General features: G+C 37.4%; 1 protein-coding gene across 2 annotated transcripts in view; it reads left to right on the top strand.

Moving 5' to 3' along the window:
- Nucleotides 1-20,136, top strand: part of LOC150099492 (prosaposin-like) — a 149,064-nt gene that overhangs the window by 20,438 nt on the left and 108,490 nt on the right. For both annotated transcript variants that reach the window (XM_090403867.1, XM_090403866.1), the window contains exons 3-4: nt 5,370-5,447; nt 15,926-16,058. In XM_090403867.1, coding sequence (XP_090259993.1) covers nt 5,370-5,447; nt 15,926-16,058 — 211 coding nt within the window. The remainder of the gene's footprint in view (nt 1-5,369; nt 5,448-15,925; nt 16,059-20,136) is intronic.

Below are 20,136 nucleotides of genomic sequence, written 5' to 3' on the forward strand. Positions count from 1 at the left end.
GACTACGAGGATGTAGCAAGAAGAAAGATCCCTAGCAGACGATCTGATTGCGTTCGTACAGCAGAATTCCTCGCAAATCTGCAGGAACAGGTGTTGAAGAACCCTGGCATTGGAATTCGGGCTTTGTTCGTGGAGTTGCTAACTGTAGTCAAGCCCTGGATAACAAGGGTAGGCAATGGTAGGCCGTATGTATGGCAGCAGGATTCGGCCCCTTGCCACACCTCTGGGAAAAGTCAAAAATGGTTGTCTGAAAATTTCTACGACTTCACCAGTCCAAATGTTTGGCCTCCAAACTCCCCAGACCTTAACCCCATGGATTATTTTGTATGGGGCGCAGTTGAAAAAGACACCAATCGCACTTCCAGTAATACAAAAGCCCAGTTAATGGATAAAATTAAAACAGTTTTTGCGGCCCTTCCCAGGGAGACTGTAGCATCAGCTTGTTCGAGGTTCCGAAGCAGAATTGAAGCTGTGATCGATGCTAATGGTGGTTATTTTGAGTAAATCTTGTTGATAGTATTGTAATTAACTCTGCCTGTAATGTTTTTTTGTGAATTCATTAAATTTAATAGATACAAAGAAGATTTTCTTTTTCCTTACGAAACTGTCAAATTTATCCCGAACACCCTGTATGTCGATGGATGGATGGGGGGGGGGAGAAAGAACACATCTGGAAGTTGCGAAAATGATATTATTATTATTATTATTATTTGACACCTCCAGGGAGCCTAAAGACTCATCGAGGGAGGGTACCTGCTCTATAACTCTTTCTCCGCTACTTAATTCACAAACTGACTGCAACTACACCAATGGCATCTACTGCCGACCACTGCTGGTAGTTCCACAGACAATCACAAACATCCATGCCCACAGCAGGATTCTAGAGAGAGGATATGCTAACCACTCAGGCTGGCAGTAAGGAAACTATAAGAAATAAGTAAGGAACAGTCTTTGTAAGTAGTGAATAAAAATGAAGGCTGTGATTGCACTGGCATTGAATATATTTTAAAAAATGACAGGTCTAATAGCCTGCTCATGATAAGTCTTGTAAATTCTTGGAGATTTGATGGCAATAATAATGATTTATTTTATTTTTAATAATGGCTGACATATGTACAGCAAAACATTATTTATTCACTCCAATATATTTCATACTTGTTACAAGGGCATCATTAGGGAGAAAGAGATCGGTTGACAAAATTCAGCACATGAGTCACAGGCATGTTTTATCTGGGATGTTTTTTTCAAAGATGGGAGAGAGGAATAGAACAACAGGTCATCCCTGAAAACTAAGTAGGTGGTCTGAAAAGTTCTCGGCCTCGAACATAGATGGCAACACTATCAGCAAGATTTTTTTTTTCTAAGTTGGTACATCTGTTATAAGTATCCATGTAAAATTGCAAATTGCAAGTCATTCTATCAAGTGGTTTGTTTCATACAGCTGTCTAAAACAAAAGTGTTGTCTGTATCACTTGAAATGGATAAAACTGAGTATTGTGTGGTTATAAAATTCTTTGTAAAAGGTTTAATGCCAAAAGAAATTCATTGGAAGTTCATAAAACTTTATGGGCACCCATCATTGATCAAGTGCACGATATGGTATTGGATGACCAGTGAGTCAAAGTGCATGAAATTGCTAAGACTATAGGCATTTCTAAAGAACGTGTAGGATATATTTTGAATGAAGAATTTCAAATGAAAAAGCTTTGCGCAATATGGGTGCCGCACTTCTCACAGCAGATCAAAAATGCACTCACATGAAAATCTCTAACAGTGCTTAGAGCTTTTTAACAAGAATAAAACTGATTTCGTGTGTCGATTTATTACTATGGATGAGACTTGGATTCACCATTACACACCAGAATCCAAACAGCTGTCAAAACAATGGACAGAAGCTGGTTGTTCAGCGCCAACGAAGACAAAGTAATGGCATCGGTGTTTTGGGATGCTAAAGGCATTTTGTTTATTAATTATTGAAAAGGGTAACACAATAACCAGGGACTATTATTCTGATCTTTTAACTGGACTAGATGAAAAAATTCGTGAGAAAAGACCTGGTTTGCAGAAGAAAATAATCATCTTTCATCAGGATAATGCACCTTCCCACAAAGGTGTTTTGGCAATGGGAAAATTAAGGGATCTGCACTATGAATTGTTGGAACATCCACTCCTATTCCCCAGATTTGGCTCCCTCTGACTTCTGTCTCTTCCCAAAACTAAAAATCTTTCTCGTTGGTCAGCGTTTTTCTTTGTATCAAGAGGTGATTGCAACTGTAGAGGGGTATTTTGCAGATCTTGCTGAGAACCACTACAGGGACGGGATAATGTGCTGGAGCATCGCTGGAATAAATGTATTAGTCTTAAGGGAGATTATGTTGATATAAAATAAAAATAATTTTGAAATTATAAATTAGTTTTTTCTTTGTTAGGCCAAGAACTTTTCAACCCACCCACATACATAAGGAGGGTGTGAAGAGAAGGTTCTTTGTATGGAGAGTGGTTGGTGAACAAAATGCATTGCCTAGTCATGTTTTGAATGTAGACACATTGAATCAGTTTAAGGCATGGTTAGATGAGCTTTGTGTGTGTGTGTGTGTGTGTGTGTGCGCGCGCGTGCGTGCGTGCGCGTGTGTGTGTGTGTGTGTGCCTCCAATGACAGAAGACTCAATGTGTGTGTATGTGCCTCCAGTGACAGAAGACTCAATGGAGGTCAGATGTTAATAATAATAATGATAATATTTTGATAGATATTGCTGAACAAAAAGGAAGAAACATTTTTGTTTTGCATATATTCTCAGTACCTAATTATCTTCAATTAGAACCCCATCCCTAATGATTCCAATTGAGTCTGAGCATCTGCTATTGCTGGACTGGATATTACACTACATTCCTTCTTCTTTTTTCTCAAAATAAGTCTCAATTTACTTTCCTTTACATTTAATAATTACCTTTGGAGCTGAAATTTACTTCTGAATTTTTACTTGCATACAAGCATGTTATTATTATATCTGTGAGGAGCTTAAGGATCTTTCTCAGACATAGCCAAGTTAGCCGGTCTTGGGCGTGGACAGCAGGGTTTTTTCCCACAGTTTATCTGGGGTTTTCCTCCCGCAAGCAGGCAAACCGGCCCCATGAACACATGGATTACAGTCAGGAATACTTAAGACCCAGCCATATGCCTGATTCGTCAGCTATGCCGGTCCCGAGCCCAGATAAAATTTGGGGGGGGGGATTCAGATGGTGCCGTACTTCTCCATAAAAGGGGCTTCACGGCCGTTATATCATCATACAAATGAATAAATAAATAACTGCAACAATGAGTATTACATCGTATGGCATATTACATCAGGAGTGGAGCTTTCTTTCTTCTTTTCCTTTGCAACTTCTGAAAAACCTGTAATTTTTTTTATTCAAAATGCTGTCCAGCTAATTAACCCTGTACAAATCCTATATCTGCCCAGTATCAGAACAGTGTTCTCACGTCTGGAGCTGTGCACCAAAAAAACTCCCTAAAAATTCTTGGCTATCCATAGTTATATGCTGTTCCACTGAATAGGTTTATTATTATTAATAGCTTTAGCTACATGTCACAGTTATTGGGTAACACAAAGTATTATCCAACAACTGATATGTAAAGGAATTAGTGATTGAATAAATTGATTGAACTAGCTTTACCATCTAAAGGAGTTAATCAGTGGCAGATTTCTATCAAAAATGAAGATATCAGAAAGAGACTCAGAATAATTAGCACAAGAATATGTTAATTGAGTTACTCTCTTATGGTTAACAGAATGAAACCAGCATAATCAAATAATTAAGCATCATGGGAGCTTCAATATTTTGTCTCTGTCACAGAGACATCATCTGGGACACAATATAAAAATTATAATAACACACACACACACACACACACACACACACACACACACACACACACACACACACACACACACACACACACACACACACACACACACACACACACACACACACACACACACAAAAACACAAACAACAAACAATAAGTGGGAGATGTTAGACTAAAAGCCTAAAAGGGATATTCTTTATAGATTCTGGAAGCTAGCCTCGGCTGATGGGTGGGATGTCTAAGAATTACTGTTTTTTAGATTTTGTTGTTTTTGTAAATGTGATGATTCAAAATAAAAAGTTTCAATTTTTATTTGCTATGGCAAAGCATAGCAGATTTTCCCATTTGATTCAGTTTGGCTAGACCTGACTGACCATAGTTGTGGTCAGTCAGGTCAGGTCTTGTGTCCTTCAGAAGGATGTTGGCAGATCTCCTGATCTGGCCATAATATGATAAATTGCAAGAACAAGGGACTTTTGTACACACCTAGAATAGGGAGGAGGAGAGTGGATAAGGGGAAACCAGCTTCATATGGAGTTTGAAGCAGTGCAGCTATTATATTTCTTTGAAGTTGTGGCTTTTTTTTTTTTTTTTTTCTGAAGCACCCCAGATACAGGGAATAGTATTAGCATTACTGTTAATATGTATATTGAGAGGAATGTGAGTGGCAGTAGGAACAACTAATTTTAATCTTTTTTTTGAAATTGTACCCACTGGATAGGAAAGTACAGCAAATAAAGGAAACTTCAGCTATGAGGGAGGCCTGATTTGGGAGAAGGGAAGGGATTTCTTAGTTTACAGAAACCTACCACACAGGTAGATATAAATATCTACCTGTGTGGTAGGTTTCTGTAAACTAAGAAAGAAAGAAAGTGTCATTAGCGAGATGTATGATTAAAGTATCTAGAAAAGACAGACTATTGTTATTGAATATGTAGCTTGGTGGATGTGGTGTTTGCACTCCTGAGTGCTATACTGGCCAAAAAAAAGAGCGTCATCAGTTCGACTCTGGCCTCTAACTAGAGGAACTTTTTTCTAAGACTATTGTTATTATGTTTATTTATTGTTTTTATAGTGAACTGGATTCTAGAATTACAGCTGCATAGAGATGGAGGAAGGAGACCATTGCAACTTTGTTAATGCCATGTTCGCAACAGTATTAAATGCTAAACCCAATGGTTTTTCTTGTTTTTGTTGTTCAGCTTCAGTCATTTATTCGACAATTACAAAACAACAAAGCAGTTACAAACAAACATTCGAGATCATTGTGGAAGGCATGGTTGAAAATAAAATAAAATATTATATACACTATAATAATTAATTAGTTCACTATCTTGCATAAAAATGGTCTGTAATTTATATTAATTGGATTCATTTCAAAGATTTTGCATGCTTATTTTCCCTCACTTTTTTATTTTATTATTATTATTATTATTATTAATTTTTTGTATATAGTATGTACAATGTTTAACTTATCTTGTTTGTTTGAATTTATCTGTAGCCTCAAAAGAGCGTTCTTGCTATTTGTGATGCTTTAATTGAAAAGATAACTGATGAAACTGCCACTGATATGACTCAAGTAAGTCAATCCTTTCTTTTAGCAGAGATTTTTCCTTTGTACGTAATTAGCTTTCTGCCTGGATTCAAAAAGTTGCTGTATTTCTCTTTAGTTTTCTTCAACCAAAGAATCCTTTCATAGAAGTTAAGCAAAGTCAGATGTGTTTAGAGGTAAATTATAGGGAATCTAAGTTAGATATAATGTATAATCTGTTGGTAGTTTGCAGTTGAAGAATTTGTACTTAAAACGTAATATTTCAGTATAGTTCGTAGTAATTCTTAGTGATTTAGTTCTTTGTGCATTGTTTGAATAATGGTGGCAGCAGCAGCTCAGTTTGCCAATGACTTATCACCAAGCCCCCCCCCCCCCCCAATTTTACACAGCATACTACAAGATTTTGCGGTATGTGGTACTTGTGGCATGTATGCATCTCGGCAGTTAGATATGTGATAAGTGAGAGAAGTGGGGGCGGGGGGGGGGGGGTTGCATGTATGCGGAAAATGTAGCAGATAGGAAGGACTTTGTGATTTGGGCATCACAGACCTCGGCAGCATTACGTCAGAAATGGGTGATTACTGATCAAGAGAGAGAGGAGTAGTGTGATCGAGGGTGAGGATAACGAGCAGAATTAGAATGAAAAAATGAAATGTGAAGTTTTCAAAGATGGTGTTAATTGGAGAATGAATGTCAAGCAAGGTAGTTTGCAGAGAGAGAGAGAGAGAGAGAGATGCACTGAAAGGGGAAGTGGAATGTCTCGGTACCGAGCTGAGAAGCATGAAGAACAAGATTAGGCGACTGGAAACAATGAATGCAAAGCGAATCAGAGTAGGAGCGAGAGAGAAAGTTATTATGGGAATGATAGAAGGGAAGAGAATAAGAGAATCAGTAAAAGAGAGGGGATGAGAAAAATGAGAGAGTGCTGGAACCAAGGATGTAGAGATGACAGGACAGATAAGAAGGAGAACACAGAAAGAAAGTGTTAGAGGAGAGAGAGAGAGAGGGGGGGGGGTGATGCGGGAAGTAAGGAAGAAACAGAGTGATAAGAGGTGTGATGTATGAAGACTTGATGATCTGTGGTGCACAAAATAGAATTCCTGAGGAGTGTTTGCTTGGAGGAATGATAGATAGTGTGACTATGGCAGTTAAGCAAGGTGAAAGAGTAGATGAGATATTTATGGTGGGCATGAATAACTTGAGAGGTAGTATTATTTGGGTGGCAAGAGATTTGAAATTCATGCTTGAGGTTGTACAGAAAGGCTCAGAGAGGGAAGATAGTATGTATGTTGCCCAGGTATGATAATGCAGAGCTGCAGAGAACAGCATCAGTAATGAATAGCATAATAGCCAGAATATGTCAAAAGAGAGGCTTGGAGAGCATTGGAGAGCTTGGAGAGCATTGGGGAGCTTGGAGACAGAAAGCAACTGTATGCGAGAGATGGCTTGCATTTTGAATGAGGAGAGACATTGATATCTGGAGAGAATGCTGTTCTCTGAACAAGTCTGTGTCAATGTGGAAAAACTAGAATTATCAGGTGGATGGTAGCACGCATTGCCTCTTGTGGGAACAGGTGCTTGGTATGGGGGGGGGAAGACATCGGGTAATGCTGAATCCAGTGGAGCCTGGAGGGAATAATGATAAGTAGAGAAAAGTGAAAATGCCTTGATTCGTTATACCAATGCTAGAAGTATCTGGAATAAAGGAGATGAATCGGTGGCACTGATAGCATCAGCCTGTCCAAGATTATTGGAATCTCTGAGACGTAGTTGACAGAAGATCATATACTGACAAGAATAGAAGTAGCAGGATACAGCATTTTTCAACAGGATAGGAAGGGAAAACACAGTGGTGGAGTACTGCTTATGATAAGTGATGACTTATGTCCTCTCAGAGTGGAGGATTTGGAGGGAAATGGCTGTAATGGTTTTGAAAGCATGTGGTGTGAAGTAGAGGTGGACAGAACAGAATATTTAGCAGAATGTTGCTATTAGCCAGGAGTATAGAGGGAGGATGAAGAGTAGGAGATGTTTAGGCAGTTGAGCTTGGCAAGTGCAAGAAGAATGATTGTTATGGGAGATTTTAACTACAGCAGTATAAATTGGGAAGAGGAAACTGTATATAGTTGTAAAGGAATGGAATTTCGGCAATTCTTGAGGGACAAATGTCTTAGACAACATGTAGTAGAAGGAACTCGAGGCTCAAGAGTTTTAGATTCGATCATAGAATCAATGGAGAGAGTGACCATCTGGTTTTGACTTGGAAGACATGGGAACTGCAGGTAAATCAGAGGATATGGAAGAGATATAAGGAGAGGGATGGAGAATAGATGTATGAAGAATATAAGACTCAAGCCAGGAGAGTTACTATATGATAAGGAAGATAAAACTGGAATATGAGAAGAGATTGGCCCTAAGATCCAAAGAAAATGCTAAGGAATTTTTTCACTATATGGCTAGTAGGAGTTTAAATGAATGTGAAAAAATGACATTGTTGGATAAAAATGGGAATAGAGTAACTGATGCAAAGGACATAGTGGAGTTGTTCAGTGAACGCTTTATTAGGGTATTTCATCCTGGAGAAGTAAGTTTTAATTCTGGAGAGATAGGACAGGTTCGAGGTTTAGAAGTGCAAGAGGAGAGTGTGTTTTAAATACTGAGTACTCTGGATGTCAATAAAGCAGATGGAATTTCACCACGGATTTTGAGAGAATGTGCTAAAGAACTGACAGCTCCAGTGATCTGGCTTTTCAGTGAAAGTCTGACATGGGACAAAGTCAGTCAGTGAAGTGTCAAACTATACACCAGTTTGTATTTGATCAGTAGTCGTTAAAATCTTAAATCTTGGAGAAATTAGTGAGGGATCATATACAATGTTGGGCAGATGAGGGTAATGTTATCTGTGAGAGTCAGTCTTCTTTTAGTAATATGATTGCCTTTTATAATAACGTGACAAGAGCAGGTGATGAGGGAAAGGTATATTCTGCATTATTTTACAAAGTCATTTGACATGGTACCACATGATAAACTGGTATTTTAGTTGCAGCACATGGATTTAGATGTCAGGTTAGTGAACTGGATTTGTGATTGGCTATCTGATAGGTATCGTCCGCGCGGTTAGCCTAGTGGCTTTGCGCTTCGCAACCATATGCCTGGGGAAGGAGTGTCCTAGGTTCAATTCCCGTTGGAGACGTGAGGAGCTGAAGGATCTTCCTCAGCCATAGCCAAGTTAGCCGGTCTTGGGCGCGGGCAGTAGGGTTTTTTCCGCCAATTTATCTAGTGTTTTTCATCCTGCAAGCAGGCAAACTGGCCCTGTGAACACACAGGGATACAGCCAAGAATACCTTGAGGCATAGGAGTGACCATTCTATCCTTGTATTTCAGTTACGAAATCCAAGCATGCTTGGAAGGTCATGGACCTTAAAGGCCTGTTAAAGCCATTGGGATAGATATCTGATAGGTATCAGAGAGTTGTGTATGTGGGAGCAGTATCAAGGAGGCAGAAGGTTACAAGTGGGATTCCACAGGACTCAGTACTGGGACCTGTATTGTTTAACCAGTGATACTGTCAATGGATTGCAATATTCAGTTGTTTGCAGATGAGGTAAAGCTGAGAAGGATTATTAGTAATAGTGCAGATGTGGTAGTCCTGCTACCACATCTGCATTATTACTAATAATAGTGCAGATGTGGGTGTCATTTAATGCAGCTAAATATAAAGTCTTGAAGTTTCAGATACATCTATTGTAGGAGTTGTACTGGAGGAAGTGGGGGAGGCAAGGTATCTGGGGATAATGATTGATAGAAACCTGAAATTCAGGGAGCATATTGCGAAGGTGGTGGAGGTAACCCTGAGGATTGCTGCAATACTGAGAAGGATGCTGACCTGCAGAGATAAAAGAGTTGTCGTTCCATTTTTTAAAGCCCTGATTAGACCGCACTTGGACTATTTTGCTCAAATTTGAAGGAGATAAATTAACCATAGAAAGAGTACAGAAGCAGATAACAAAGGTGGTGTCAAAACTGTATGATGTTAGTTATGAAAATAGGCTGAGGGAATGTGGACTGCAGAGCTTGGTCAATAGAAGAAGGAGAGGTAATATAACTGAGACTTTTAAACTGTTATGAGGGTTACAGGGTTGACAATGGGGAGTTCTTTTGTTTTAGGGAACAGTGGAAGGACAAGAGGCCATCCCTGGAAGTTATGAAAGGAAGTTGTGAGCAAGAGGGTAAGGAGCTGTCTCTTTGTGTGGAGGGTGGTTGAACCGTGAAATGCATTACCTGATAGAGTGGTAAGAGCACGAATGGTCAATGCGTTCAAGAAGTGGTATAATAGATTTTTGTTTGCTAGGATTGGCTTCCCATGATGAGTCTTGTAACTCCATGGAGGCCTGAATTGTAATAATAATAATAATAATAATTAATAGTTCTTCTATATTGGCATTCACAGTTGGTATTGATGATATCCTTTCTTTAAAAAGACCTGAGTTTTAAATCCCTTCTACAATGAAAGGAACATTTATTAGGACTGTTTAGCTAAAGTTGGTATCACAAGTTAGTTAATCACAAGTATGTTATGTTATGTAATCACATGTGGAGGTGGTAGGGTTTTTCTCATGGATATTATTTTTTTCTAACTGTGAAACAAACTGTTCTTTGTACTCCTCGTGTAACTGATTGTTACCACTCATTTTATGCTGCCTTTCACAATGCCTTCTTCAACTGATTGTATGCTTAACTTCTTCACTCATCCATTTGACACTTACCTTATTTAATTTTTTTAACTCTTGAAATGCATTCAGATATTGCTTCTGTTAGATAGTTCTTGTACAGCACCCAAGCAGCACTGATCCCCTTTCCACCCAACTCCTCATTCTATTACAGATTGTTCCAGCCCATCTCCTGAGGTTTTTATAATCACCAACCTTGTAGTTCTACATATATCTTTTCCTCACAGAAGTCCTCATGTAGCTGGCCACCATCCAAATAATCACTTCACTGTCACTCTTGAACCAACCAGAGGGAGATTCGACACCTCATTTAAAATAACATCCTCTGATGAGATGATCAACTGAAGAAATTCATACTCTTTGTTCCTGGATGACATATTTTCATTCTAGGCCCTCTGCATTCTATAGCAATATCTAGCTAGATATTTTATCCCATTTACTTCTACCTCATACCATACTGCCTCAAAAACACTGCCACTATTTTCTCCTTGCATCTTCACCTTGAATGGGTATAATTCATCTGCTACCATCAACAATACTCCTCCTCCTCCTACTTTTCTATTTTTTGTCTTCATGAAAAATATCATATCCCTCCATTTCTGTTCCTATCAGGATATCATCCTCATCCAACCATGCCTCACACTTATTCTGATGGTTTTTGGGTGAATGAATGCAATCAATACAATTTAATCTCCTTATTTTGAATAATTCTGGCATTCATTAACAAACATAATAGCTCATTTCTGGTTCTGTAACAAGTCTCACCAACACCACTTCTCCGATGTCACTTCCTACATACCTTTCCCCCTCTTCCCCAGCCATTCCTCTCTGCACCACTGATCCTACTACCTTCCCCCCTGACCAAAACCCTTCACTCTCCTTACAGGCAGTCCCAATCCTTTCTTCTCTACTCACACATTCGTTTCTGCATCCAGCATTCACACTTTCATGCAATACCTCACTGTCCATCTCAACTCCCCCTGTTTCCCTATCTGCTTTGTATTCATGCTCTCTCATTCTCTTGCTCTCCTAATCTACTTTCTTGCTGTTATACATCATGTCTTACTTCCTTGCACATTCCATTCCTTGCAGTCCTTCTGCAAGAGTCTCTCAAGCTGATTCACATCACAACCATTATGTAGTCCATTCCTCTTATACAGATTCATCCATCTCTCAAATTCATTCCACACATTCACAAAATGCAGTTCTTCCAAAGTTCCTTCCAGAGAATACTATTCATAATAGTATTTTCTGTCTCAGCTGATATTGATTCTCACATTGTACTTTTTACTAACCAAACAATTTGTTCTTAACACTACTACCAAATGTTTAACTATCCTACTCCTTATATCCAATGCTTCAATCACTCTGCTCATTCTGCCTCTAAGAAAACAAATTTAGTTGAATCTCCATACAGAGCTAGCTACTCAAATTATTTACCTTTTTTTCACATGGCCATATTTTATTTTATTCTGATTCACTCTTCCATGCATATCTGTTATTCTCCTTATTTCACTCATGTGAAATAAGGAGAATAATGATGAGTGTTGAGTCTTTGGACTCGATGGAGGTGCTCATACAATAATAATAATGATACGGTTGTATTAAACTTCCCAAGATTTATTATTATTATTATTACCCCCAAGACCTCATGGAGTTAAAGACTCATCTGGGAGGTCCCTTTATCACACACACACACAACTCATCATATCGTGTCTTAAACACACTCAAACATCTTGCAGACACTACACTCTCAGACAAGGCATTCCAATCATTTACAACTCTGCACGAAAAAAACCTGCCTCTCACTCCCCTACTCACACCCTCTTTATACAGTTTCCAGAGATGACCTCTGATTCTCCCACTATTCTCTGTAGAACTTCTCCACCATTGATTTTATAACAACCCCTTACCAACTTGTAGGTCTCTATCATATCTCCCCTCTTCCTCCTCTCCACCAGACTCTGCAAATTACATCTTTTCAATCTTTCCTCATACTCAACATTTCAGAGGTCAGAAACTACCTTAGTCAGTCGCCTTTGAACCCTTTCCAATATCTCTTCATCCTTCTGAAATCCAGGTGACCAAATCTGGGCACAATAGTCCATGTGTGACCTAATCAAAGCCTTATACAACGGAACAAGAATCTCCCTACTTCTACATGTCAGTGTCTTCCACATCATTCCCAGAAGCCTTTGTGTTGTCCTCACAATTTTGGCCACGTGTCCCCCTAAATTTTAGATCCTTATCCACTGTCACCCCCAGATCTCTTATTTCCTCCACCTCCAACAATATATCCTCACCAAGCATAAATTCTGCATCCCATCTTTGTTTTCCAAATTTTAAAACCTTACATTTTGCAACATTGAACTCACATCCCCATTCCTGTGCCCAATCACTCAATTTATTCACGTCTTCTTGTAAGGCCACTACATCTTCACTACTCTTCATGGCTCGTCTCAACTTTGCATCATCTGTAAACAACTGAATATCTCCATCCAAATCTTCACCAATATCATTAATATACAAGTTTTGGAAAACTTTAATTCTTAGGTCTCCCATCCAACAGCTAATGCTGACTAATAGCAGTCATAGAGGATGCAATGATAGAACTTTAGGCTTTTAGTCTAATAGTTTCCACTTATTGTTTTTGTACATTTTTTTTGTGTGTTTTTTACAATTTTAATATTGTTTCCAAGACGATGTCTCAGTGACTAAGACACAATATAGGATTGATAGAACATGTGTTTAATTATATATTTGTGCTATATTTATTCCATTAAACTTTATAATGTAGCGTTAGCATAATGAGGACAGTAGCAGGGATGGACTTCTATGGAGATATATACTCGGGAGATGAGAGGATGTATGGTATATTGCGGAGTCAAATGGAGTTTGTGGGAGGGTAATGATAGCTATGAGAATAATGATAATTCTGATGGTTCAGTGTACAAATGCTGGGAGTATTAAGAATAAATGTAAGGAATTGGTAGCACTGATAGCTTCAACATGTCCAGAGATTATTGTAATCAATGAAACATAGTTGACAGAACTGGATGTCTGCACACAGGTATCGAAGTAGAAGAGTTCAGCATTTTTGGCAAAATAAACAGAGTAAACAGGTGGTGGCATGTAACTTAGGATATGTGATGAGTTCCTTCTAAATTCTCTACTTCTCAGGGTAGAGAATTTGAAAGGAAATGCCACTGATGGTTTTGAAAGTGTATGTTATTAGGTGTAAGAAGGTGACTGGATATTTAGGGAGGTTTCCGTAGACCAGGGAGCACAGAAGGTGATGAGAAGGAAATATTTCGACAAATTATTTTGGGCATTTGCATAGTGAGTGATTGCTATAAGAGATTTTAACTACCCCAATATAAATTTGGCAGAGGAAACAGCATATAGAATTAAAGGAACTGAATTCCTAGAATTCTTGAGTGGCAAATATCTTAGGCAATGTGGTACGGGGAACATAAGGATTGAGATTTTTGATTTTTGCCGTATCATCAGAGAATCTGATTGTAACTGAGATGCTATCTTTGCTTCTGATTGGTGACCATATAGTCTTGACTTGGGTGATGAATACACATGGAGAAGTTGCAAGGAGAAATTAATTTTTATAATGTAGAAATTTCATAAGGAAGGTGATTATAATAGTCTTAGAAATCAGCTTGGGACAGTTCCATAGAGAGAGAGAGAGAGAGAGAGAGAGAGAGAGAGAGAGAGAGAGAGAGAATCAGCAGTGTATGGGAACTAATAAGAACTTTATTAACAGATGACAAACTGCATACCTCAATTGAAAAACAGATGGTGTGATTTGGCATAAAGTGGATGACTAATGAATCAAATGTAAACCCCAGATAAAAAAGAGGTTATGGAAAATGTATGAAGAGAAAGATGGAGGAAAATATACATGAGGAATATAAGACCAGAGGCAGGAAAATTACCCATATACTAAGTAAGACAAAATTAGAATATGGGAAGAGATTAGCACTGCGAGCTAAGAAAAATTCTAAAGAATTCTTTTATTATATGGCCAGTAGAATGTGCAAAATGATTGTAGACAAATGAGCTTGTGAGATGGAGATTGAGGTTGAGTGACTAAGGCAGATTGATAGAGTTGTTTAATGATCACTTTATTGGGGTATTTCATCCTTATAAAACAGATCCTATTCCTGGAAAGGACTAAAGGTTTAGAAATGCATGAGGAGGCTGTATTTCAAATACTAATACTCTAAATATCATTAAGGTGGTGGGACTTAATATTATTTTGGGACTTGCTTCAACATATTCATACTGAGCTATGTTTCTCGTGTCGTGCATCTGGGAATAGCTTGTTTCACTTTGTAATGTGTCCTTTCTGCTTCAGGCTGGCATATTTTTACACATTCATCAGTATATAGGTTATACCAATTCAAGTTTTTTCAGTAGAATTTATATGTTAAACTGATATTTGTGGATTGTCTTCATGGTATACCTACTCCTCAGAAATTTAAAAATACAAACAATTATAGAATTTCTCTTAATTATTGATGAGTTACCTAACTGGTAAACAAAAAGTTTTTTCTCTTATAATGTAACTTTGGTTTCTTTAGAAAGCACACACCAATTTGTTGTGTCACTAACAGATGACAAACTGAAAGTGCAATTTATTGCATCCTGCACCAAGGTGAGTGCCAAACAATACAGTTTCTGTAATGCTGTGTGAACCTGTTAAGGGAACCAATAACTCTATTGATCTGGTTGTTTAACAAATTCTAGTTACTGGAAAAATCCCTAAGGGATTTTTCTATAAGGAGGGTAAGATAGTATTGTTGCATAAAGGTGGTGATAGAAAGAAGGCATGAAATTACAGATCAATTATTTCATCTGGTCAAGATTTTAACCAGATTCGATGATGTAGAGGCCTTTAAACAAAATTCATTGAAGACACTACATTCTGAAAATGAATCTCATTTTGTTTTGAATTATTATTTTCAAATGGTGGCAAAAACAGTCAACAAAGTTTTAGTCACTTTTGAAAGTTAGGTATAACTTAATGTTTTATTGTTATCATCATCATCATCAACAGGGCCATCACCAGATCAGATCATGCCCTGAAGCAAACAATTAAATATTGCCCCTGATGGATTATAAGACAAAAATATAAGAAAATCTCCAATTGCTATTTTGTTTTTATTACAAGAGTAACATTACTGCAAAACAATTACATAATAATATTAATTAAATGTTTGTTCTACGGGGATATTGCGCAATAAAACTGTTTATAAGCTCTTCTAAATTTAAATTATAAGCTATGTCCACCTCTATCGATATAGTTGCTAGACCAACCAATCTTTCTTGTGTCGTTGCTGTTCACAAATAATTTTTAATCAGTTTTAACTTGGAAAAACTTCTTTCCGCACCTGCTATGCTAACAGGAATTGTTAGCGTAGTGCCGCCGCCTACTGCAATATGGCTGAATGAGCACCTTTATTAAGCAAAGCCGTGAGGCAGGGCTGCCTCTATGCTGCACCATGTCGATGGTACTGATCATCAAATTCCTAATATGTACCCTCAGGGGGTGTACAGGATATTGTGATAGTACTACATGAAAAAGTTACATCATTACTAACTTCTGATCAATACTTTTCCTTCAATTTAATCTGTTATCTGTCAAGAATCCAGCATTATAAGATCTTATATTTCTGTCTTCTAAACTTAATTTATTAATGTATTAATTAATGTTGTGTTAGTGTATTTTAATAACCTATATTTTATAACTTATATTTGTAGGATGAAATGCAAGAATCAATGGCTCTGTGCATTAGATATCTAAATGATTACAGATACACTCTGCATGAATTGTTTTCTAATGCACTTTCTCCCATCACCCCTTATGATTCTTTGAAAACATCTGACATACCAGGTTAGTAATATTTCTTATATCTGATTTATAGTTACTGTAATTAACTTTAGAGCCTGTGTAGCTCAGTGGATGTGGCGTTTGCACACCATGGCGCTTGGCCACACGAAGGAAGACTTGGTTTCGAGTCTAGTCGCCGACTAGAGGAAATTTTTCTAAGCCTTTTTTCGACCGGTTCCCGAGTTAGTCGATCTCTGGCACGGGCAAGCGGGTTTTTCCTCCTGGAAACTCGGGTTTCCAGGAGGAAATCCAGAAGAAAATCGACCGTAGAACCCACATTATTTCAGACATTAAATATATTGTGTTAGGGTTAGGGACCAGGAGATGGCGGCACATTTGAGCCGTCTCTCTTCACTGTGTACTGCTTAATTAGTGATAGCCTTGGGGCATCTATCTCTGATTGGTACCAGTGGAGATTGAACTGCCCACTCAGTCTCCAAAAGTTAGATAGGGCTAAATGGCCTCGCCTACTCCCCGTATACAGGAATAAAAAGGCGTTAGCTGATTTTTAAAATTTTTTTTTTTATAATTAACTTTAATACTATATATATATATACACACACAGGCAGGACTGGCGCATAGTATTTTTCTTGTGTGTGCAATTAATGTTCAGCGCCTTTCCAAAAAATTTTTTTTTGAATAAAGTGTGAATAAAACGAACAGGAAATGAAAAACAAATGAAAACCGCTTTACAGTATAATGTTACCTATGGATTAGTGCTGCTTATACAAATTTTTTCAAGTTATATAAATTTTCAAAATAATATAAAATAGTTTTAAGTTAAGGGATATTACATCCCATATTGTTTCATAGCCGAATAAGAAACTCAAAGAGTTTCATGCCGAATATAGAAACTATATAAAGTTTGGCGAGTCCAAGTGTAAGCAAATACCTGGATAGTGCAACACCTGACCCATTTGGTAGTGCAACACTGAGGCAACTCATAGTAAAGGGTAGAGCAAGCTCCGATCACTTTGGTACTTACCCATAATGTGAAACCCAGCTGCACTATCCAGGTATTTGCTTACGCTTGGACTTGCCGAACTTTATATAGTTTCTATATTCGCATGAAACTCTTTGAGTTTCTTATTCGGCTATGAAACAATATGGGATGTAATATCCCTTAACTTAAATAAGTTCATGTCGCCAAATTGAAGCCTTTGGCTCTTCATATAATTAATAATATAAAACAGTAATATAACAGGCTCAAATGTTGAGAAGAATGAGTTATCAGTAGTAAGCCGACTTTTAGAGCCAGACCACATACATCCGATCCGATTAAAATTAGGATACTGCCCTTACACAGAACTCAACAATTAATCATAAGTTGATTTATGATACATCAAAAAATAAAGAACTATTTTAGGTATTTTTTCGTAAATTTTAATCTAAAATTACAGTGATATAATCAGGTCCAGGATACAATTTCAGAATTTATTTGTTTGTTTCTGGGGAAGATCTGAAGGGGCCCGAACAGAAGACGACGTACATTTGTAATTATATGTACCGTTCTGTACCATTCATTGTTCGTTTAAACTCTTATCTCATATTTTTTGACAATTTTTAGGTGCCTTTTCTTCTGCGCCACCTGTGCATATTGCACACTTTGCACACGCCACCAGCCAAGCCAGTACACAGGTATATCACCAAGTTTCTGGCGACAGATGGCTTGGCATCTCCTTTAGTGTGGACAAAAAAAATTATGAGTGCACTTAAACTTCCTGTGGACACCTGACTAGTTCACTGGGTAGCCACCAATGCACTTAAATAATTAAACACATACTTGCTTAATTAGTGTGTCTGACCATGGGGAAGGATAGCTTCAAAGGTTTATTGAAGCATCATGAATTTCTATCTATAAAGATTGTTGTGAAAACAGTCCGTAAACCATGAAGGAGCTTATCAAATATGTAGGTGAATTTGGTAAATTTATAGCTGTTGAGCACCTCAGTCTTGAGTGAATAATGCTGATTAAACTATTATATTGGTGATGCACACAGCAAAGGGAGTGAAGAAAGGCCCACAGAATTCAGGCAATATAAGAATAGAGTTACTGTTTATCATCTCTAATTCTTTTTACAGTACTCTTTCCTCCATTTCTGAGCTTTTTCAATAGTCGCCAGAATATTTTACCACCTTCCTGATGTTTATTTTTTATGTTCTTAGCAAAGTCTTCCCATGACTTTTGTTTAGCTAATTTTTGTTCCATGAAATATAGATTTAAATATTAAATCCATGTATTTCAGTCTGAATATTACAGGCTAGTATCACTGACAGTAGTAGTTAATTGAAAGACAGAACACGAACAATGGATTGATTTGAGTGAGAGCTGTATGGTGGTGTTATGCATATGAGGAAAAAACTTTAATGATGTGTGATTAGAATAAGACTCTCCCATATATTAGATAGTGAGAGGCAATCATTCCAATTTAAGTTTGGAAAATGAAGTAAGGCATCAGCACTTTTTTAAACAAACGTTCGAATTTATAATGACACACGAAGTAAGCATGTTTCAGACCATAGGATATAGTGGTCCATATTTATTCCATGCTGTGCCAGGTTCCAAGCCAGATTTCTTTCTTGTATTCTTGTATTGGTGTTCTTGTATTCTCTTTTTCACTGAGCATCCAGTTTGTCCAAAGTAAGAAATGATGATAGTCACAAGGAACTTGGTAGACACTGGAAAGAGCCAGAGGAGAATGTTTATCCTTGGAAGATGGAAACTATGATGATAATTTGTTGATAGAAAGAAAAGTAGCCACTAAATTGTATTTATTAAGAATTCTGGAAATTGGTCCTTTCTGAGATGCCATTGAGTTTCATATATCATTTGATGTTTAAGGGTTCTTTGCTGTAATTGTTGAGGCACAGAACATATAGTATAAGCATCATACTAAAGTTTTGAAAATTCCAGTCTTCTGTGAGGGATGGTGAGCAAATTGCTGTTGAATGTAATGTCTAGTGAAAGTAGGCCCAATGGTGAGTGAAGGAGTAGAATATCTAAGAAGGATAATTTATTGTCTTTTTCTATTTCTATAGTAAATTTAATTAATAGATGTAGATTGTTAAAAACATCATTATTTTCTTTTGTTTTTGCATGAATTCAAGAAATGTCATGGCACAAGTATCTCTTAAAGAACAACACTTCAAGGTTAATTTATCCCCTTTTACAAAACTTTTACAAAAAGAGAGCAGTTAGGTTGCTAATAATCGATGAATGATCCAATTCAGTTTCTGTTGTATACATTTTTGTACAAATATTTTCATGGCCACTGTTAATCAGAATTGACATCAATACTTCTTTGACTTATCTCTAAATGAAACTGCAGTGTAGGATAACTTAAAGCAACAACTGTTCTTGGTATCACTTGTATTCCCTCCTTATGGTTCAACAGCCTTGTGTTTTGTAAATAATAAGTTTAGAGATATAACAGCACCCAGAACAAAATAGAAAACTTACTTTATTGGGTGATAAGGAGGCAATACATGTGAAACCAAGAAAGGTTGAAGTTATTCTATGCTGAGAAATTCCATTTTGTCTACAAGTCTCTAAACTTATTAATCATTTAGAGATCTCTACAGATCTCTAAACCTATTAATTATACATTATGTTTTACAGATCTCCAAACTTATCATTTATGAAACCCAAGTTTGTTGAACCATGAATACTATTCATCACCACTTCAAAGATACTGATAGGTTGTAGGTGGTAGATGCAGAAGAGATTGTTCAACTAATGAGTGCTCATTTTGTTTATTTATTTATCAGTCTCATGTATGCAACATAGAGCTCAATGCCACTTTTGTAGTGGAGGAAGAAACTCGGGTGTATGATGAGAAGATACTAGAGTTGATAAACTAAATATGAATTCACAATAGGGACTGAAAAGTTTTCTGCTGTGCTTTTGATCAGGCTGTATAATTTGAATCTTAGCATAGGTTAGATTCAGCAGGAGTGGAAAGAATGCATGATAATCCATTGCACAAGGGTGGTGCAAAGACTGATGTGTCTATTAACTTATCAGTATCTCTGGAGTGTTGATGAAGATTTTGGAAAAGTTGGTAACAGATTGCATAGAGAA

This window comes from Typopeltis vanoorti, chromosome 14 (assembly GCF_054136105.1).
Source record: "Typopeltis vanoorti isolate ZY-2024b chromosome 14, IOZ_Tvanoo_1.0, whole genome shotgun sequence".
Taxonomy (NCBI): domain Eukaryota; kingdom Metazoa; phylum Arthropoda; class Arachnida; order Uropygi; family Thelyphonidae; genus Typopeltis; species Typopeltis vanoorti.